The sequence below is a fragment of the Leuresthes tenuis genome, unplaced genomic scaffold, assembly GCF_036924035.1.
Source record: "Leuresthes tenuis unplaced genomic scaffold, fLeuTen1.0.hap1 SCAF_5, whole genome shotgun sequence".
In the NCBI taxonomy this organism is placed as follows: domain Eukaryota; kingdom Metazoa; phylum Chordata; class Actinopteri; order Atheriniformes; family Atherinopsidae; genus Leuresthes; species Leuresthes tenuis.
Window position 1 is genome coordinate 7,983,356 of NW_027325359.1, and position 22,180 is coordinate 8,005,535.

Sequence of the window (22,180 nt, forward strand, 5' to 3'; positions counted from 1 at the left end):
ACAGCAACATCTAATGGCTGACTCCTCGGAGCATGCCGATGACCTCTGCTCTGAAACGACCAATCATACGGTAAATGCTGGCAAAGGGATGACAGAGGTGGAAATGTGTCCCACTGAAGCCGAGTCTGAAGTGTGGGAGCGAGGACCTGAGCTCTCGCACTATGAGGACCTGACACACTGTCAAGAATCACCAGTGAGACAGTCGCCACATCTTTGTCAATGTGAGTTATGAGTTTGATTACCAGTGTATCTGCCACTTATGATTCAACCAGCCTTCTCTCCTGTTTCAGGTAGACTGTAGTCTCTCAAAGAGTGCTGCAAAGAGGGAATCCACTCCGATGGAGAGAGAGCCAGTGTCAGCAATGGAGAGAGAAAGAACAATGCGCAGCCTGGTGGACATGCAAAAAAAGGTGGAACAGAGGCAGCAGAGAGACAGAGAAAGACAGCTGCTCAGGGTGAGGAATGTAGACAGAGAGAAACTTCAGATAATATTCAGAGGAAGATTTGTTCTGGCATTATTTGTTTTTCAGGTTCAGGAGCGTTTGTCAATCATTCAGAACAGAAAGGCAGAGGAGGACCTACTTGGCCTTAAGAACACAGACAGACTAAGGCATCTCACACAAGATCTACCACTGGTAACTATACAATGAGGACATGTGCCATTGTATCTGATATGTTTTGAATAATTACTGTCGTGTTTTAGGAAGACAAGAGCCAGCAGAAGACTGTTGTTAGAGAGCGACTGGAGCAGCTCAGAAGAGAGCGCTCCTACATCATGCAGTCCAGAAGAGACAGGTATGTCACTGCTTTGAACTAGTGAGGTAAAAACAGTGATGTTTATCCTCTTTACATCTGCACTGGTTATTCTTCAGGAATACAGCAGGATTTAAGGAACTCCTGGCTCCAGTGGCTCTGCACAGCAATGTGACAGACAAAGGATCAGACTGAGACACACCAGGCTTCAAGAAACTTTCATGACAAATGTCAATATCATCCAACACACACACCACTAGATAACAAATGCTTTTCCAAAGATGTTGAAACTCTACTGAGACACTTTTTTTCTAATATCATGCTACGTTTAAGTGATGTTATCCTTCTTTGAAATGATATGAAGAAATTCAAGATCACTTGATAAACCTGTTCTTTCAATAAAACAACAAAGATGTCAACAAATTTGCAGTTGTTTATTATACATTTTATCATTTTGACAACCATTAGCATCAACAATAATGTAATTCACCTATGACCTCTTGTGTGTACTTTTTCCCCAAAATTACATACACAATGAATTATAGAGGTGCATGTAAACAGTCTAAAGTGGCTTCACTACCTTTCCTTCTTGTGAACATAAGTTTAATATGTTGGCCTTAGCTCGCTTGTGTAAGAAAAGGAAGTGAATATAGAATGACACTGCTGTAGACTTTCAATGCACCTATGGACTGGAACTTTATTTACAGGCAAATGGGGATGGGAATATTTGTAACAAGTCAAGGAACATATGTTTGGCTAACAACTCTACAAAGGGGGGGGGGTTATGTATAATACAAAGGGTTTGGTGCAGGTTCAGCAGTTTTCCGGCAAGACAGGAGGATCTCTCAGTCCTGGTAAATAGAGGGAAAATGTTTACATCTGAGAGTCTCAGCAAATAAACATTCAGTTCTTTTTTCCTTAACTGACTATATTTGGTGTCCACGCTCACTGCAATTCAACATAAAGCAGGAATACCTACCACCCTAATAAGCTACAACATTCCACAGCAGCTCACACATACAATGAGCCACTGCACTACACACATACAAAAAAAACAAAAAAAAAAAACAGGGTGGCCTCAACTCCAATCAAGAGTACATAACTTCAAGATCTGTGGTTTCAAAGACACCAACATTCACACCGACAAAAGATAAAGAAGCTGAAATTCCAGACCTAACAAAAAAAACAAACGGAAAACAAAAGCACAGAACCTTAGCTGACCGGTGCAATACGCTGGGCTTTAATATTGTTTGGGTCTGACCGCTAAGAACTGAACAGAACCAGCAAATCACGTTTTCAATATATGACAATTGACCTAAAAGGAGGCGCTGGTTTAAATGTTTGATTCTCAGCAGACAGTGCAGAGACGTCATCGGGTTAACTCATGTGGTAGCAGGGCACTCTGGTAGCAGTTACATGGAAAAATTTAAATGTGGTAACAGATTTCTCTGTGGTGTCTGGACCCTGAATCTACACGGTCAAGATCTTCAGCAAGAAGCAGCATGCGCTTGTATGTGATTGACTACTCTACACCTTTTACAAGATATTTGACAATGCTTGCATTTTGTACACAGACTGGTGTTTCTCACGGTAAGAGGTTAAAGTTTAAGATGAAAACAGGGAGGTTCAAGTCAAGCTCAGTCAGTGAACCTCTGAGAATGAGACTACTTCCTTGCTGGAGACATTGATGAGCACTAATGTCCATAAACACATCATACGTCCAGGATCTCTCTGATTTATGGGCACCATGGAACTGGGGAAGGAGAATATCTGTGTTTGTGTATCTCCTTTCACTAGTATCGTGAACAGAGAAGAATGTGCATGTATGTGCAACAAGTCTTGGATGGTGTTAGCAATGGAACTTGAGGGATGCTTGTCTAATTATATTTTAATGTGTGCAAGTCTATGTATGAGTCTTTCTATTGGTGTGCACACTGCACCCCTGGGCCATGATGGCCTCCTTCCTCATCAGAACTATCATTATAGGCCTCTCTCCTGGCTCCACCCCCAAAACCTTGACTCTTGTCAAAATCTGTTAAGTCAACTTCCTCTGCATCTGGAGCAATAACAGGATTGTCAGCACGAGCAGGCAGCAAGCACTCCAGGTCCTTAAAGAAATACAAAAATACATTAAAACACCACTGTTATGTCAGCTGAAACTGAGTAAATAGAGTTATTTTTTATGGCAACTCACATTCAGTTTTTCAGGACTAATCCAGTTGTTTTCTGGGAACTGAACATCAAACTTGATGTAAAGATCTCCCTTCTCAAAAGGATTTCTGTACTGAGGCATCCCTTCTCCTTTCACCACTCGAATACAACCTGCCACACACAAATAGCTTAAAACATGAGCATATGGAGTAAAATACAACAAGCCTTGGCTTCTTTATGCATTTAGGTTGAAGCAGTGTAATAAATCTAGCTTTAGTTTAAGCTCTGCACATGTAAATCCATTTGCTTTTGGCATATGATGTGCTACAATAACAATTTTACATCTCATTTTGTTGTATATTATTACATTTGAGATGCCACTTTTTCAACTGTAATAACAATGTAACAATTTAGTCCCAAAGTCAAAGTAACGTTGTATAAATGACGCCCGTAGTATTCAACATACAACAGGGTAGATTGTTAGCTAGAAAAATGGCTGGCAAACAAGGAAAGAAATATGTCATTTACTAACAACTCACATGAGTCGACTTAGATATACCATTATGGAGTTCATCAAACTGTACACACAATTGAAGTGTACCAATACCTTCACTGTCCACCAGAACAAAAAAGATTGAGAACCATAAAATAAACAGGGTCTTTACCTGGCTCGATGACTTTGCCAGGTGGGTATTTCACAAGCAGCTGACGTCCATCCAGGTGTGTGACAGTCATCTGGAAGCCACACAGAGCCTCTACCAGGCCAATACGCTGGACCATGTGAAGGTCACTGCCATCACGTCGGAATTCCTGTTTGAAATTTAAACACATGAGTTTGTTGCTTTAGTTCATGACAACCAATTCCTTGTGCAATTATTCTCCTCTTAGCATAAGTCAACTTTGTAATCAACAGCAGCAGACATCTGATTTGGAGTACCTCATGTTCTTTCTCTTGTAGAACCAGAACTATATCTCCTGGTTCGACACCTGGAGCTTGGTCAGCTTCCCCAGAGAAAGTGATCTTCTGTCCATGTCTCATGCCTTTGTCCACGTGAACCTCCAGGAGTTTGGTCTCCTTGCACACCTTTTGACCCTCACACTTTCTGCAGCGGTCCTTCTCATTTATCACCTCACCTGGACAACCACATATAGGTCAGACTTTCAGAGTGCAGTTTTGTTTCCAGCTGTATATTATTCATGTTTTTTCACCCCATTCTTGGGGTGTGGATGTGTGCAGATACATTACCTTCACCATTGCAGTCTGTGCAGACTGACTGCATCTGTTGAACCATCCCTGGGGCCAGCTGTCGAATCATGATTCTCATACCTCTTCCTCTGCATGCCACACACTTTTGCACCGCTCCTGCCTTTCCCCCCTGACTACAAGACAACAGTGAAGCATAAGAATTTTTTTCAGGAACTTCACAAGCAACATACAACACTGTTTCCCAAAAGTTACATGCAGAGTTACTGTATTTAGTCATTTAACCATTATTTCAATGGTAAGAGAGTACTCTTTGAAAACACCCAGCAAAATTTCTCTCAACTAATAAAGATTTCCAACAAATAACCACGAAAATCCCCATAACTTCTGAATAATTTCTGACTTTCGTCTGACTTTTTTTGCAGTGATCACATGTATAAATTTTACTCCAGCTCCAAGCTCCAATTAGCAAAGATCCAAACATCACACCAGGGTGGAAAGGCTCATTTTTACTGACTGTGCTGGTCTTGGCACTGCAATAGTGAGCACAGCCCCACCATTCCTTTCTTAATGAACGTTCATTTAAAGAAGAATCTCTTACTGAGATTAAAAAACTGACATTAACCCAGCATCAACCCACCCATATAAGGAGGATCCAATGGATCCATACTACCAGTGTGAATGGCAGCGAGCAGCTCACACTCTCTGTCCTGCTGTGTAGGGCTGACTTCCTTGAGCTAACCCAATCGAAAATAGAAAATATCTTCAAGCTTATTTAAAATTGTGGCCCACAAAACCCTGTAACACAGTCAAAAACTATCCCTTCCTGTTTCAGTAGTCTGCTGGGTTATCCTTGAAATGCAAGTCCCGATGGAAAGAACAGAGAAACGTTGAGAAAAAGTGTTTCTCAAATCTTTTCACAAGATTTGGATTTTTTCTTTTGGTCATCCGTGGTACTGGGTACTCACAAAAAGATTCTGACAATCTGTGTGCAGGCTGGAAACCAACACTGAAAGGTCGTGATCATCACAACAGGCCATTTTGTAGTGGAAATGTACACATCAACTCAAGAGCACTTACAATTAACCGCTGTGGGTGAACATAGTTCAATCTGGAAACCTTCTGATAGTCAACATCTGTTATGAATTCAACTATTTGAAGTGAAATATGGGATTAACAACTACTAAAAAATCTATCAACAATCTACCAGCAAAATTACAAAACAAAATGACTGCAATTACAAATGATCAGTGAGAGCTTTAAAAGTCCATGTAATTTTTTATCACGAATGTTAAATGTGAAAAGCAGACTCACCCGTTGCAGGTCCCACACAGCACATTCTTACTGAGCTGCAGTTTTGTGGTTTTGCCATTGTACAGGTCTTCAAGAGAAACTCTGAGAGACAAAAGTTGTAAGAATTTGTAAAAGTGTATTTTTTATTTTTATTTTATCACCCACTGAGGACTAAAATACCTCAATGTAAAACACTTACTTCAGAGGATGTACCATATCATCCCCTCTCCTTTTTCCGCCATTGCGTCCTCTGCCTTGTCCACCCATGAAGCCAAAGAGTCCTCCGCCAAATATGTGAGAAAAGATATCGTCCATGCCGGGCCCGCCCCCTCCTCCCTCTCGTAGCCCTTGTTCTCCATAACGATCATAAAGCTCCTTCTTCTCCGGGTTTGTCAATACCTCATATGCAAAACTTATTTCTTTGAACTGGGGAAAAAATAAAAATAATGGAGAAAAAAAGAGTGATGAGAGATTGAAAGTACTTCAGTGAATCAATGAGCCCAACATCAAGCCGGTTTGTAGTGAGGATTTAAGTCACAGAACAACAGACATCAAAGAGCCTTTTCATATTCTGTACTCTGAGGTGCACCTACTACTACTCTATGATGTTTTTGTTCCTGTGCTATCTTGTCAAATTAAGATGAAATCACATTTTGGTCCCAAAGTTTGAGCGACTATGCTGCTACTGCCACTTTTGGTGCTGTTACGAAACACTCCACTGCCAACGTGACAAACTTTTGGTTAATCTTACCTTGTCTCCAGCATCAGGGTTCTTGTCAGGATGGTATTCTTTGGCCAATTTGCGGTAGGCCTGTAACAAACCAAAAATCAACATGAAAAAAGTTTGTGTATGATCTGTGCTCATGTGCCTTAAAGTGAAAAACCTCAGACGGCCAATTAGTTTGATGTCTTAATGCTCCATACTAAATTGAGAGTTGTTATCATATACATCAGAACACATGCAAAAGCAACTAAACAGGTTGAGTCACACAATTTCTAGTTACAACCACCACTTAACTTGAATTTTAGTGGAAAAATATAGTTGGTACAACTAGCAGCTATCTTAAAGTTCTCAGACTTAATTCAGTGAGATCCTGGTTTGATTAATGGCCCATTAAAACAGAAATAATGTATAGAATGAATTATACCAAGCTAGGCTTTGCAGGAGATGCAGTGTCTAACAATTTACATCTTCCTGACGTGTGAAGTTTAAAGAAAGACAATGAAGTCAAAACATATTCGAGGCATTGGTCATCCCAAAGGTTTCACCTTTGAAACAACACAGTCTGCTGTTGCATCCAGAAATGCAATCTGAAACTGATTCACGCAAAGAAGGAACGTTCTCTGAGTACAATTTCATCTCAGATAGACAGAAACACAGCGGACACATGTTCTGTGGTCAGGCGAGTCAGTATTCCAGCTTGCTTTTTTTGGGGGGGGCAACAAAAGTTGCTGTATCTGGCGTGCGTGTGATTATATGGGGGTACATCAGTGTCCATGGCATGGGTGACGTATTTATTTGATGCAGAGGCACATAATGGAATTTTGGAGTGGCTGACTTATTTTCCAGGGGGGTCTCTCTATATTTCAGCAGGACAATGGAAGATCTCATTCTGCACAACTTACAAAAGCAAAAATGGACACCAATTCCTTCAGTTGGAAAAAAAATTATTCTATACTACGTTTCTGTGAATTTATCCAAGTCAGCAGCTACATATAAAACAAAACAAAAAAACAAAAACAAGCAATAGTAAAAGAAAATACAATCAGGAAACCTAGAGGATATGATATCTTCAACAATACGCACACATATACATACATAATTTACACTAAGGTTGACATAACTACTTGCTTATCACACAAGTTTATTAATGACGTTCACCAAAATTGTCAAGCCAAACTTAGTTGCTATGTGTGACAGTACGACCATTAAAAATATTGGAAGACATAATTAATTTCATGATTCGCTAGATTACTCGCTTAACTGACGTCGCTTCGTTGATGGGGACTATTTACTGGAATGTGTCATCTAGCCCTAATAGCCGGCAACCCCTCGTACTCGTGGTTGCTCATTTTTTTCGTGTATTTTTTTTGGTCAGGTAAATGCCATTTCCCCGGTGACTACATCGACAATTCATTTAAAAATATTAGCTGAGATTTCCTTCCACCAATGCGTTGCCTGAAATATAATTAAAAACAACTGCAATGAAGTATTTAGTTGTTTAGCATGCTAGCAAGCCCTTAGCCTAGCTTACGATCAGTAAACTAAGCTAGCTAACATCAGTTAGCTCGATTTTAGGCCATATTACACTTGTGACCTCTCTCCCTTCTTTTTTTTCATCCTAACTCACACATTTGATATTCATTTTAAAAGATCTGTACCTTTTTTAGTTCATTTTCAGTGGCAGTAGGTGAAACTCCAAGGATGTCGTATAGCCTAGTATCCGCAACGTTCGCCATCGTGCTAACCGGCTACCACAGAAAGACCTTCTGCGGAGAATCAGATGCGAGAGGAGCCGAATAATGCTAGGCTTGCCGGTTGGGGCTGTCCTTGTTTTTGCCAGATACTGCTCACACACACTAACACCCACCCACAAATAAATGTCAGAGGACGTCAGCCAAATGATTACAAAAACTGTACCGCTGCTTATGTATTGACGTTTAACTGGTTGATTTATTCTTTTTTTTTTTAAATTACAAAATTGTACATGCTGAGTGTGTACTTTTAAGCAAAGCTTAATATAAAAATATTACTCTAAATGTTACGCTTACGTTGGTTACGATTTTAAAGTTAATTTTGAAGAGTTCAACAACATTTTAAATGAAATACATCACACTGCACCTCAACTTTAAAACTTAAAAAAAAAATGTTTTAATGAATTTTAATCTGTGCTACTCTTGTACTTGTAGGTCACTGAACAGCCTTTGGGGATCGAGACCCAGATAGAGCATTGAAGTGATTGTTAAAGTTCTAGTGTGTGACTTTTCAGGTGATCTATGGAGAATGTGAAGGTACACTGCCTGGCTAAACCAGAAAAAAGAGAGGGCAAAAAGTTGCTTTCTGTTGCACTACCTTCAGCTGTGATTACTGCGCCATGAGCCATGACATGTTCTGGATAAGCTGCGAAGGCACTGTCCCAACATTCATTTAATTTCTGTCAAGAGTTTATTTTCTAACAAGATTTTGTATTGATGGCAGGTGAATTGGACATACGCTACGTTTTCTCAAGCATATCTCAAATATTGTCAGTGGGATGATGTAGACTCTCTAGTGGCCAATCAATATGTAAAACTGATGTCTCAACCTTTCTTTGAGCAAAATTCTTTGAGCCTGTGCCGTCAGGGAAGAACCAAGAATCTGTTTGTGGATAACCTCTGTCATTCAGTATATTCAGGAAGTCAGCTGACCACATTTTTTGAACACATAACATTGTTGAACCTAGACCAGACCATCTAAAAACAACCCCAGATCATAATGCTGCCCCCACAAGCTTGTACAGTAGGCACTAGCCATATGGTGGGTGTCTTACCCTGATGCACCTATCACTTAGAAGCAGGGTAAATCTGGCCTCATCTGACCTAATGTCCTTTTGCCATTATACAGAGTCCAGCATTTAGGCTTCCTGACAAACTGAAGCTTTTTTTTTCTTTGTTTAGCCCTGATAAGTAGTTTCCTTAAGGCTACATAGCAGTTCAGTCCCAATACCTTGAGGTCTTTTCACATTGTGAGTGTGGATATCCTTTTATTTTCACTGGTTAACATTGCCATGAGTTCTACCGCTGATTTCCCTGCAATTTGATTTCACAAAACGTTCAAGTGAACACTGATTACAGTCATTCAAGATTTTCTTCACACCACAATTCTTTCCTATAGATGGTAGGTCGTCACTATCCTTTCAGGTTTGGGCTTTGCATTCAAACATTTTGTCACACACAAAAATTGAAACCCATCTTTGAAAGAGGACCATCTCTTCCATGACCACAGGATGGGTTTTCCATTGTGGCTAGTTAAATCCAGGTGGTAACTATTTTTGGACCAGACAGTGTATGTCATGCTGGGTTGCATGTTAGGATGGGAGCGCCATCTTGTGAGGAGCTCTCTCCTGTTATCTGCGCATGCCACTGTTGTTGCCTGGTTAGCTTTGGTTTAAAAGTTGGTCAAAATGGTCACATTTTGTGGAGAAAGGAGAGATTGACACAGAAACTCAGAGAGAAAATGGACTGAATTGTGCTGCCAAGACACAAGAAAAACAACATTTATCCATACGTAAGAATAGATTACTTATCGTGATGCACTACATCTGTTCACATTCTTGCACATTGTAACTTGGTTTTTGGACTGAGAGGAAGCACTGCTCGTGAATTAGGAATCCAAATAAGATCATAAACAGCTTTTTCAAAGAATGTGTGTAAGATCTACTAATTAACAAGCCAGCGTTGTCCCGAATTTAATGCCAAATCCAACTTGTCCAAATCCAATAAGGTAAGACAAATACTTTCAAAGAGTCCACATATTGCCATGTGTTTCTTTTTATGGTGTTGTAGGCAGTGGTTGTCATAATTCATTGTACTGTTGATAAAAATTGTGAAACTTGTTAAAAAACAGTTTTTTAAATCTGCAATGGATAGGCAAGTTTATCATTGCTTATATGCAAATTTCTGGTAGGATTCTTCTTTTGTCTTAGTTGCATCAACTGTGGGGTTTTTTTCATGTGGATCTCTATATTTTTCAAACCTCTCCATTCATACAATCTACTCTCTTTATGTCAAGAAATTAGTGTATTTTGTGCAGAAGAACATAAAACACCCATTTCATGTGAGCATGCAAAGAACCTGAGTTTACAAGCAAGGATAATAACCACCGTTCTAGCACCTGTTTTCTCTGAGACGAGGTTTCGGTTTTAGCGAGCCAGCAAACGAAAAGAAACCCTGGCTGTGTACAGCTTTCTTTGTAGTAAAACCTTCAGGTAAACACCCAGGTACCCACTGTTCACCACCTTAATCTCGTGTCTGCAAAGATTCTGCAGTACACGTAGGTAGGCTTAATTTCTTCAGCAGTAACCTAAGCTTTCATATTTTATAGTATTGTCTTTAATTGCTGGAAATTTACACAACCTTGTCTGCCATTTAAATCAAAGCGCATTGCTTTGTGCAATGTGAGACTGCCAAACCTCTGTCACAAGCATGCAGTTTCACTCATGCTTACCTACATTCATCATTAAAATGATACCATGTAAGAAGCTCGACTACTTTGATGAATTTATGAATACGGTTACATTTCTCACAGCATTTTAACAAGGTTACTTTTCAGTCTGTGTCTGGTTTTAAAATATTCAGGTCGTAATGTCTTATTCAAAATTACGTGCGTGCAGCTGGCCTTTCATGAAAAATAAACTGCATGCCTTCAGGAGAGGAGGGGTAGGGTGCCCCAGTAGAGCTTCACTGCTAGCAACGCCCCTGGTGACAGCAAATAAATACACACTTCTGTTTACACAGTAAATCCCAAATTTTGATAACATATTAGGTAGTCGCATTTTTTATTTGAAATTTGAAGTTTTTCGGGGGTTATTTCCTAGTTTGTTTTCTGATGCCGTGGGTCAACACATCCCCACGGCAGGCCAGCCGCCGTGTAAATGACATTGCAGCCAGGAAAGGGTAGTATCGTTAAGCTAACAACGCAGTCATGAAGAGGCTGCTATGGGCCTCCTCTGCATGACCTGAACGCCAAAGTCACTGAGTTGTTGTTCTTCAGCAAATAGATGACGACTGATGAAATGCTGGATCAAAGGTGAGAGTCGCTTGTGTTCTGTGGAGAAAAAAAAAGTCATCTAAAATGAAGCCCGTGCGAGTTGCCTGGATGTCAAGTTATCGGAAGACGGGTAACGTTGAGTCTGAATGAGGACGTCGTTTCGCCGCCTACTGGAGTCCGAAGCTGCGATAGATGACTGACCTCTGTTAGCTGTTGATATAAACGCAGTTTGTCTCCGGTACCGTATGGTGATAGTTGGTAACGTTAGCAACGCAAGTGAGGCTGTGCTAGCAGGCTGGTGTGCGATTTGCATGCAAGGTAAGTGGAAGGCAGCCTCGGTAAGCGCGTGAGACACAATGAAAACAGATTCGGTAATGGGAAGTTTTATTGCTTAGCTAATGAACATTAATTCACATTGAAACGACTGTTACCCTGCTGTAGCCGGTCCCCGTTAACAGCTAACACCGAGCGTTTCCAGCAGCTCTCGGGACGCCTGGAAGGCCTGTTAAAACTGGCCATGTTTGGGCTGCTGCATTACATTTAAAACCCTTAGATAGCTTTGGGAAATGTAAAATGCTTATTGTCAGCTTACAAAAACACCTGCTAAGTAAGCCTCAACACGTTTACTAAACGAATATGAGCGTGAGGGTTAATAACATCGTTAATGTTATGTACTCGATTTCAGTTATGTTTATAGAATATAAGTTGTGTTTCAGCCTCATTTTACACACTGAGACAAAGCATCTTCTTGATATGGTGTGTGAACACAGTCTTTGTGCTACAGTCATGTTTTACTCACAAAGTAATCTTATGGATAATGGACTGAATCTTAGACCAGTTTATTTATTGTTGTTTATGTGCTCCTGTCAGCTTTATGCAGTTTCAGCTGAGATCATCACCACACCTAGTCTCAAGTTTACACTTTTCTAGTATCACAGATGTCAGCTATTCAACATCAGTAGAGCTCCCGGAGTTTAAGTATTACTTACTCCACTTAAAGTCATTCTGCATGAGGTTCTGTTGCTCTGCATCATTCTTATCTCTGGTCAATATTTGCTAATGTGACTATAAATCTGAGGCCTCTCTCAAAGCAAGCTGTGCAGTATCAATACACAAACGTACACCACTAACTGAATTACAGATGCATCGCTTCCTGCTCTTTCCTGAGAGGAGTGTAAGCTTCATGCCCACACTTTGCATGAATTCAACTCCTCATGGCTGCAAAGAAGGCAGATCATCCTGAAAATGACGTTGTAACATTTCCCGTTTCTTTTCTTCTCGTTTCTTGTGACCAGGTTGAAGGTCGTCTCTCTGGTGTTTGTATTGTCTGTTAGTATGAGTGATGTGAATGTGTGAATTTGCTGATATCCACTGATGTTCAGGCCGAACTGTGTCTATATGGCAGATGGCTGTTTAGCAAGATCCATCTGATGATAAACTCCTTTTCCAAATGTAAGAGTTTCACACAAACTATTTTTTTTTTCATCTAAAAATGTGTGTTATCTGGTGCGAACACTATAAAATCATGATTCTAATCTCTGCGCCTCTTTCTCTTCTGATCGACAGCTAAGTGTATGATACAGTGACTCCAACCATGTTTTGGAAGTTTGATCTGCACACGTCCTCGCATCTGGAAGCTTTGCTGGACAAGGAGGATGTCACGCTCATTGAGCTCATGGACGAGGAAGACGTACTGCAGGAATGCAAAGCCCAAAACAGGAGGTCTGTTTATTGCTTGCTTTTGCGTATGTGCAGCAACACACTAGAATAACCTTTTAGCTTTCCTTGTCAAGCCTCCACTGACTTGTGCTTATTTTCCCGTCTTGATGGATTTGTAGACTTCTCCTGTTCTTGTGCCAGGACCAGTGCATGCAGGAGCTGGTCCGTATGATTACGACAGAGCCCCCTGCTGGTGCAGAGGAGACGAAGCGCTTCAAGTAGGTGCTGCTGTGAGGAATATGCTGATGTAGTGAATTGTGTCCTGGGAAGAATGAATTTTGCTTGTTCTGCACTATAATACAGCTTAGCTGTGACTTTGTTGAAGAGCTTAAAGCATAATGGTGTTCAAATGAGAAAATAAAATCTTGAACCAGTTAACTAACCTATTCACTTCTGTTTGAAATGGCAAAACTGCCTATTTGCTAGTTCAAATATCCCTCTGTGAAAGCCAACACTATTGTTTTTTCATGGAAAATGTTTTTTACACACTTAACTACTCCAGTGTGCTAAATGTAAATATTCTATTATTGCTTTATTTTACTTCATGTAATGTTCTCTACATTTGTTCAAGGTATCCAAATATAGCCTGTGAGCTGCTGACATGTGATGTGGGAGTGATCAACGATAAGCTGGGAAGTGAGGAGCCTCTGCTGGAGACTCTGTATGCCTTCCTGGAGCAGCCATCCCCACTTAACCCCCTCCTGGCATCTTTCTTTAGCAAGACAATTGGGAACCTTATCACACGAAAGACTGAGCAGGTAATACACGCACACTCATAAATGTAAAAATGATTTAGGAGCCCCTCTCTCCCCCTTTGGTGGCTGAAATGTCAGACTTGTTCTCAGGTCACTGAAAGGACTCCGCTGGTATTATTTATTTGGAGGGTCGGGGGGAGCTCCACTTATATGTTCACATCTGTAAATGTGTGAAGTGCTTCAACTGTTGTATAAATGTGTGAACATACAAGCTTGTGTCTGGATAGAAGCTATATAAAGATGTAAGGTGTTATATGCTATGCATTTCTCAGATCCTCCTGCAATGCGACTGGAGTATGTAAGGATCAAACGTAATATTTTAAACCAATGACTTGCACGAAGGACACACCTGTGTATCCTCACCTAATAGCTCCTTGATCCGTTTCCCAGGTGCATTTTAGGAATTGAGTCTTGGAGATGTACTGAAACAAATTTCCAGGTCATAAGGAAGCATAAATTCAAGAAATGAGAAGAGCTTCAACTTGTTGATGTTGGGTTTAAAAGTCTCAACTTTGAAGAGAAACAGCTGCGTGTCACTGTTCTATCTTCTCTGTGTGGTATTTAGGTGATTAGTTTTCTGAGAGGGAAGGAGGGATTCCTTTCCCTGGTCCTGAAGCATATAGACACGTCAGCCATGATGGATGTGCTCCTACGCCTAATCAGCTGTGTGGAGCCACCCCCACTTCGACTTGAGACTCTTACTGTACGTGTCAAATAACAACTCATTCAAAATGTGCAAACCGGTCTCTATTGTATATTGTTTTTACTTGGTCACAATTTTTAAATGTTTTTCTCAACAGTGGTTAAATGAACAGAAACTGGCCCAGAGACTCATAGAGCTCATTCATCCTGAGAGAGATGAAGAGGTAAGACACAATGGCAGCACTTTTTATGAGGCACTTTATGAGGCAATTTATTTGGTTAAAACGTTTTTATGTTTAATAGAAAACAATCGCTGGCGCTCTCAGAATGTAGAGGGTTTACAGTGCTGAATCTCTTTTTTTGGCTCACAGAGGCAGTCCAATGCATCTCAGACTTTGTGTGACATCATTCGTCTTAGCAGAGACCAGGCTAGTCAGCTTCAAGAGATTTCCCAGCCTGACCCTCTGCTTACTGTGCTCGAATCGTAAGTCAGCGTGATGCACACACACACACGCACGCACGACATACACACACATGCGTGCATTCACTGTCTCTGAGCCAGAAGCAGAGGTTCTAGTGGTGTCTTTTGTGTTTCTGCAGGCAGGAGTGTGTGGAGCAGTTGTTGCAGAATATGTTCTCGGGAGACGGGACTGAAAGCTGTATCGTCAGTGGGATTCAAGTTCTTCTGACCTTACTGGAAATACGGAGGCCTGTGTGAGTGAGGGGCTTTAAGTTAGTTTGAAATGTATAACTAATATTTTCAAACTTTGCTTTACATAGATCAATTATCTTATGACTGAGGCTTTATTACTTTTTTGAACTTGTTCTGAGGTCCAGATTGTTTAATCTCGTCTGTGTTTTTTCTTTTCAGCTAAATCTTTTGTTGTTGTTGCACATGGGTGCTGTACTATAGTTTTTCTTCCTGTGTTTTTTGACAGTGTGGATGGTATAATGGATGCTCAGGGATTTGAGAGGAGTTACACGGTTAACAGCAGTATTTTGTTGGCTATTCAACCACACCTGATGCACTTCCACCAGCTACTTCTGAAGCCGCCCAAGGTACATAAATAAAGATAAAATCATCTGTACGTTCTTTGCCTTTAATGGTCATAGTTTGTGATGATGTACCACATGAGAAAAGTTTCTGTCCATAAAGTTTTCAGATGCAAATCAGTGAAACTGATACAAGTGGTAGTTTAAAATGTGAAAATCTTCTAAAGTAAGCAGCATTTTCTGTTGAACCTGTGGACAGCCTGAAGCATGCTCTTACTCTGTATGGATACTCGGGATACTTTTACTTCAAAGTGGTTTACACCTTCTCGACAGACCCGCTGAACCTTTAATTGATGCTTTTGTCTGCATTTTTAGCGAGATCCAATGCTAACCACCCTGGGTATGCTGGAGGAACCATTGGGGAACACACGTCTGCATGTAGCCAGATTAGTGGCCTCTCTGCTTTATACCAGCTCTGCTAGCCACGCAGTCGTAGCCCAGGAACTCTGCAGACTCAACACCATGGACCTCCTTCTGGTGAGATGAAGCTCCCTGTTTTTCACATTTTCAAAGTATGGGGACGGATGTTACATTTCCCAGCGTAAAACGTTTGTCCTTTTCAGGACTTATTCTTCAAGTACACGTGGAACAATTTTCTGCACCTCCAAGTGGAGCTTTGCGTCGCTGCCATCATTCGGCCCTGTGCCCATGAAATGAGACTTCAGCCTGGCTTGGGTTCGCATGAAAATTTCGAGCCTCAGCAAGAGGCATCACAAGAGCAGAATTTGACTGAGGCTGCAACTTCGGAACCTTCAGTCACGTCTGATAACTCTGTACATAACTTAATGGTGACTCATGTAGGTTTCTCTGCTTGAGTTTTAAGTGCCATTTAGTCAACTGGATTGGCTCAGTTGAATGAGTCTTCTTTCTCTCTTTTAAGTTGTTCCAACACTGCCACCTTGTTCAGAGGATTCTGGAGGCTTGGGAAGAGAACGATAAAATTCAGTAAGAACCTTGCAGATCTCGACAGAATGCTGTTTTTAATTGTAGGATTAAAAAAATGGGTTTCCTTATATGTTTTGAATATTTGTTCAGGTCAGAAGGTGGTATGAGAAGGGGGTACATGGGACATCTTACCAGGATCGCCAACACAGTGGTCCACAACCTCGATAAAGGCCCGGTTCACACCGAGATCAGTAGCCTTATTTCAGGTATATGTGGCACGAATATGCCAAACTGCCACCAAAAGCAGAGATTCACATGTCATGCTTATTGATTCCATGCTTTTTGTTCTTGTGCTTTTGGGTGTAGAGCTGCCAGAGGACTACAGAGGGCGCTGGGAAACCTTTGTTGACAAAACACTGTCGGAGACTAATAGAAAGAATGCCATAGACCTGGTAAATCCTTTCTCACACACATCTACAGTATTTAGCAGCCGCTTTATAAACATAGACAAGTGCAAATATAAAGTGTTACATTTGTGTTGATTCTGTGATCAGGTAGGAAGTGGAAACCCTCGACCTTCATCAGAAGATGATATGGAGAGCCCCTTCCCTAAAGAACTGACGATACAGCAGGTACACACACACACACACACACACACACACTGACATGTAAGGCCTTTTGCTGTAAGCCATTGTATACTTATTATTTTGCTTCTGTGCTTCAGGCGTTTTCAGACTACCAAATCCAGCAGATGACGGCTAACTTTGTGGATCAGTTTGGCTTCAATGATGAGGAGTTTACTGATCATGATGACAGTATTGGGTAAACGAGCTCCCGCCACTGACTTTGTGCTGCTGTGTTACTTTGAGCCTGTGCTTACTGGGTGACTCTTGCTCGTATTGCAGCGCAACCTTTGATCGTATTGCAGAGATCAATATCAACATTGATGCGGGCCAAGACATTGTGAGTTCATTAAGTATTTTATTTCACATATTCCTTTTAAAGTTGTCTTTGAACCCCAAACACAAGGAGGCAGAAAGAATCTATACAGCTTTGATAGTGGTTCATGTTGATATCCAGGGCAGTTACTGAGAGAACATTTGAATAAACCAACCTGCTTTTGCAGGCTAACACAGCTGTATTTGAGGCCTGTTCCAAGGAAAGGATTCAGCCATTTGATGATGATGAAGAGGACATCTGGGAGGAGAAAGAAATCAACTATGCAACACAAACAAAGTCAAGAAACAGGTAGATCCATTAATGCTCCCAACACTATGAACAGAGTGATTTTAATTTCCTCCTTATGCATGAAGTTTCCTTATGTGTAGACATACTAAATCTTTTTATTTATTTATTTTTTATTTTTACATTTGTTTATCCAAGGTTTGGTGTGTCACAGTCCTCCCAAAGCCAAACAGCCAGTGCGACTTGTGATAGGCCAGCAGCTTCCAGCACAGACGTCCCTGACAGAGCAGCAGACTCAGATTCTGAGGAGGAAGACCCTAAAGGGGACCTGGATCCTTTCTCAAGTCAGGACCAGACAGAAGCAACTAAGAGTGAGATATGTTACATTGTGCAGTCATGCATGCTTTTTTGCCCTCTGTCATTTAGGACAAAACCAGATTTTATGTCTCAAGTGTTTTACTTTCAGTCTGTGTGATGCTTTTCATGCTCAGGCAGCGGCTGGGTGGCAGACTTCGGAGAGGTGAACTCAAAGGCTCCTGCAGCAGGAGCGGCCTTTTCCCCCTGGGACACTCCAGTGTCCCAACCAGCTGCAACAGAGGCTGAAGAGAAGGGGTGGGCCAAGTTCACTGACTTCCAGCCATTTTGTTGGTGAGTCTAGGCTTGATCTTAATATGAGGAATGTGCTTTAATAGTTATTATTTTCCAATCAAAGAGTTCAGTAGTTTCTGCTCAAATAACTATTTAAAACCCAAGAAACGTGGAAAAATACCACCGGTTAACTTTCGCTTTTTTGCCTCACACTGAGGTGTTTCACTCCAGTGATTTGTTTTCCTCATATTAAGAATTGGCACTTCTTCAGTGGCAGTTATTAGTACTACCACAAATGGGTAAAAACACATTTCAAAGTAACATTCAACAATATATCAATTAAATATGACGACGATAAACAAATATGACCCACAGCTGTTGAATGTACCCTTTGTTCAAAAAGCACTTTCAGAGATGTGATTATTTTTAAAGATTCAAAAGAATTTTCTGTCCACACAGATGCGGACACACATGGTGAAGGGGTTACTGAGGAGACAAACTGACTCTTCATTTTTAATGTAGTTTATTAGCAATAATTAATTCGATTAATGTCTGTGTGACTTACTGTATGTCCAGCAGTTCTGAAACGGGTCCAAGATGCAGCTCTCCTGTAGACTCGGAGCTCAGTGGATCAGACAACAACAAACCAAACCCAAACCGTGAGTTTCCACAGAACGGCTGTCTAACCCATAGTTATAAGATCTGGATATTTATTCTTTGTGAAGTATTCTAACTAAATACGATGAAAAGATATGTGAAACTGGTGCAAATGTTCGCATACAATCCTATTTCAACTCCTTGGGTCTTGGACACATGTGGGGAAAAAAAAAAGAAAGAAAGGTCTGTCACTTAGTGTAATTTTCTTTCTTTTGCTTTAACCCCTTCAACATCCACAGCCTGTGTGTGGAGTGCGTGTGTGGCTAGAAAAGCTCCACTGGTGGCATCAGACAGCTCCTCCTCCAGTGGTTCAGACAGCGATGAGGAAGAAGGCAAGACTGAGTCCACATCCAGCGAAACGGTCACCACAGAGACCATCACCACAGGTGCTGGCAAGGAGACCATCCGGCTTACCGTGGACACCAAAAACGAGAGGGCAGTCTTCACCAGGTACACATTCTGGCAGACGCAGCTGCCACCTGTCTGGTGGGGTGTGTCCTCCCTGTTTTTATTGTGATGTCAAGTGCTTTTTCAGAGACCGCCTTTCTCTCCTTTCCAAACTCATTCCTGTACCATCTTACCCCTTCCTTCTCCACTTTTCCTCCAACGTCATCGTCCTACGTTGTGTTCCCTCTTTTCTCATCTCCCCTTGATTCCAGAGTATTCAGACCTGCACTCAGACGGTATGTTGTGCTTGAGGGCCTGTGCTCGGATGTCTGGAATGCTTTCCTGATGGATTTAAGATGTTTTTGTTTGCTTGCTGCATTTCACAGGATGTCTAGTAATAACTTGTTTAGAGAAAAGTCAGGCAAGGACAAATTTACAGAAAACATGTACTAACCCATAACTTCTGACTTGTCAGTGACCTACAGGACTGTTCCTATTCTGGGTTTACACCTAAAGATAAGGGTTGTATATGACTGCAGACTGTTATATTGTAGATAATTATTTTCCAGTCACTGCAATGACGTTACCAAAGTCGATATAATGTGTTTTCATTCAGAGCTCCCTACCACTAACAGTCAGATCAGATAGCATGCTACAAGCAAAAGTTGCTACTGATGCAACATATCAACATTCTAACAGACCCGTTCATTAGCAAGTTACTAACAGTGCTCCAATAAGCATGCCACAGCTCATTAGATACAGCTTTGAACTTGGGACCATCACCCAGCTCCCTATGACTGGTCATTCGGAGCCCACTGTGTGCTGGCAGCAGTAGTCCAGTGGTTGAGTACCACACACAGCAATGACGAGAGTGGAAAGAGCACCGATTAGAGAACCAGCCAACAGCAGAAACTAGCATCTAGTTTAGTTTTACAATGTCATTAGTTTTTTACAGCTGTGTTTGTTTTTCTTTTTTGTCAGTGAAGCGGATAAGGTGTCAGCAGAGGGGCTCTCCATCCAAGACAAAGGGAATGTCTGTGAAAAAGAAGATGAAAAGAAACATGGAATCTGTTCCAGCCCAGTTACCGCCAGTCCAACTAACCAGTCGTCTGCTGTCACACAGTGAGTGCAGGCTTCTCTGTTTTGTACACTGCTGAATGGTGGAAGTGAATATATCTTTTATGTATATATTGAAAATGTTGAAGATGTTGTTGTCAGTCCTTGTTTCTATTCTGTATACCTGACATTAAGAAGCCACTTTCATCGAGGTGTATAAATGTCAAAGTAAGACACTTATTTAAGTACCCTTTGCATGCTTCTTGCTCCCAGCTGAATGGGAGCTCACAGCGAAAGCCATTAGCACCAGTAGCGTTGGGTAGATGGGGCCAGGAACCAAGCTAAAGCAGGACTGAGCAGAGCTCGGCTGGTAATTCTACATTTTCTACGGAGCACATTTACTTTTAAGAATCTCACGTTTTGAAATATTTGACAGTTTACAAAGTAAACTTAATTTGATTAAAGACATTGCTCCTAACATTTCATTGTAATTAAAGTAGATTTTAAAAAAATTATTTTTTATAAATTATTCATTTATTTTTTTAAAGGACCTTTTCAACGAGACTTTCTTCGTTCGTGGCATCTCAAACACAAGTGTAACGACTACATTTAGAATACAGCATTTGGTATGCGAGACATGTTGATTTGACGAATAAGAAATGCACAGATAGTCTTTAATTATGCACCAAGAGATGCACATAAAGGGATGACGCCACGTGTAAGACGAGCCTTTTTTTCAGCATTTCTTTTCTGTTTACTAGAGTAAACAATTTATTAGAAATATGTATATATTTTTTTTATTGTCGTTTGGATTCTGTGAATCATATTCAGTTCCCCTTCACCGTATTTGGCTGATGCTGTGGTCTCCGTGAGAGCGATTGTCTGAATTTTGTCTGTTTTCATTTCTACCCTCGCAGTGAAATGCAGTCCTCTGCTAATGGACCGGCCTAACGAATGCAGCACAGGCACGCATTCGCACCTTTTTATTCAACACACCCCTGCCACCTTTGCTTCCTGTCATCAGCTCTCCAATGCCCTTTTGTTGTGTCTCAAGACATGTAAGTGGATGGAATAATGCTTGGTTCCGAGGTCAAACAGCATTTCTGTTGGAAACCAGGACTCGCCGTGGGTAATTCGATGTCTCGACTGCGCCTTCTTTGACCCAATTATGAACTGAAGCGCTTCAAGGAGAAATGTATGTTTTCTAGAACGTTTCATAGTGCCAGACAGCCGAAACCAAATTGTGTTGCACATGAACTTTTCATGACTTCACTTCAGCAACCATTTTAAGTCTGAAATGTGACCTTTTGTGAAATTACTCATCAGGATTTCGAATCATTTAAGCCAGGCTGCACTCTGGGCCTCAAATAAAAAGCCCGCCTAATTTTTCTAGCACAGGATTTGACTGTTTACACTTTAGTAAAGAAAGCTGCATTCTAATAATCAGCCAAGATGCTTGCAAAGCTGGCTGCTCACCATTTTCTTCACAAAGCATTTCAAGTGCAAGACATTTCATTAGTTCAAATGTGCGAGTGATGATGATTTTCCCCTCCTCCTATACGCTACCTAAATCAGTTCTCAGTCAGGAAAGTCTTCGTTTGCTGTTTTAATTTTTGGACAGAATTGCTCTCTCTTCCTTTTTTTTTTTTTGTCCGATTTTTGGGAGAATCACATGTCACTTCCTCCTCCTAAGGGTTTGTGTAGTTTAGAGGTGTGTGTTTGCTTTTGTATTCATCTGTTTGTAGACGCGTGCACGTTCGTTCGTTTGTGTGTGTGTGTGTGTGTGTGTGTGTGTGTGTATGTGTGTTTGAGCTCTGTCTGAGGTACAGAGTGTAGTCTCAGGTCAAAGGAGAAGTATGCAGTTGGAAAGAAAGCACACCTGTGTAACACATACACACATACACACACAGTTCCACACACATGTATAAACAGCCATATGCACAAACACATGCAAAAAAAACAAGTCAGAAAAAGAAACTAAAACGGTGATGACATGCACACGCCGGTTCATACCACCCTCGGAGCTGTTTAAATGTAACATTGTGAAATTTGAACCTGTATTAGGTTGTGGTTATTGGTGATATGTAAACGTAATATAAATGT

The 22,180-nt window shown here is 41.0% G+C and overlaps 2 protein-coding genes across 8 annotated transcripts; one reads left to right on the top strand and one right to left on the bottom strand.

The window, feature by feature from the left end:
* Nucleotides 1–1,168: 1,168 nt before the first annotated feature.
* On the bottom strand, nt 1,169–7,957 carry dnaja2b (DnaJ heat shock protein family (Hsp40) member A2b). Its single transcript, XM_072385727.1, has 9 exons — nt 7,784–7,957; nt 6,153–6,212; nt 5,601–5,827; nt 5,423–5,503; nt 4,151–4,284; nt 3,842–4,038; nt 3,570–3,714; nt 2,948–3,075; nt 1,169–2,861 (listed from the first exon to the last, which is right to left on the bottom strand). Exons 1-9 carry the CDS (start codon nt 7,859–7,861, stop codon nt 2,673–2,675), a joined length of 1,239 nt encoding a protein of 412 aa, XP_072241828.1. The 5' UTR covers nt 7,862–7,957; the 3' UTR covers nt 1,169–2,672.
* Nucleotides 7,958–10,860: 2,903 nt separating this feature from the next.
* On the top strand, nt 10,861–22,060 carry ppp6r2b (protein phosphatase 6, regulatory subunit 2b). 7 transcript variants are annotated; one of them, XM_072385731.1, is made up of 25 exons: nt 10,866–11,189; nt 12,446–12,602; nt 12,717–12,872; nt 12,989–13,087; nt 13,441–13,627; nt 14,190–14,327; nt 14,425–14,490; nt 14,638–14,750; nt 14,867–14,980; nt 15,205–15,325; nt 15,635–15,796; nt 15,883–16,116; nt 16,200–16,264; nt 16,355–16,470; nt 16,571–16,656; nt 16,759–16,836; nt 16,929–17,026; nt 17,110–17,167; nt 17,331–17,452; nt 17,588–17,760; nt 17,881–18,037; nt 18,554–18,636; nt 18,874–19,084; nt 20,003–20,143; nt 20,995–22,060. In XM_072385731.1, exons 3-25 carry the CDS (start codon nt 12,745–12,747, stop codon nt 21,026–21,028), a joined length of 2,784 nt encoding a protein of 927 aa, XP_072241832.1. In that variant the 5' UTR covers nt 10,866–11,189; nt 12,446–12,602; nt 12,717–12,744; the 3' UTR covers nt 21,029–22,060. The 7 variants fall into 7 exon arrangements, with proteins under 7 accessions (XP_072241833.1, XP_072241834.1, XP_072241829.1 ...); XM_072385732.1 differs by lacking the exons at nt 20,003–20,143; nt 20,995–22,060 and adding an exon at nt 19,294–19,950 and having other exon boundaries at nt 10,861–11,189; nt 15,883–16,107; XM_072385733.1 differs by lacking the exons at nt 20,003–20,143; nt 20,995–22,060 and adding an exon at nt 19,294–19,950 and having other exon boundaries at nt 10,861–11,189; nt 15,883–16,092.
* Nucleotides 22,061–22,180: the final 120 nt, after the last annotated feature.

Excerpts from the sequence above, each read along its gene's own strand:
- dnaja2b (XM_072385727.1), bottom strand. The coding sequence starts at position 7,861 with ATGGCGAACGTTGCGGATACTAGGCTATACGACATCCTTGGAGTTTCA. Across the intron at positions 5,828-6,152 it reads ACCCTGATGCTGGAGACAAG|TTCAAAGAAATAAGTTTTGC; the intron begins GTAAGATTAACC and ends TTTTTTCCCCAG. Across the intron at positions 5,504-5,600 it reads GATATGGTACATCCTCTGAA|AGTTTCTCTTGAAGACCTGT; the intron begins GTAAGTGTTTTA and ends TTTGTCTCTCAG.
- ppp6r2b (XM_072385728.1), top strand. The coding sequence starts at position 12,745 with ATGTTTTGGAAGTTTGATCTGCACACGTCCTCGCATCTGGAAGCTTTG. Across the intron at positions 15,797-15,882 it reads ACACCATGGACCTCCTTCTG|GACTTATTCTTCAAGTACAC; the intron begins GTGAGATGAAGC and ends TGTCCTTTTCAG. Across the intron at positions 17,761-17,880 it reads CCAGACAGAAGCAACTAAGA|GCAGCGGCTGGGTGGCAGAC; the intron begins GTGAGATATGTT and ends TTTCATGCTCAG.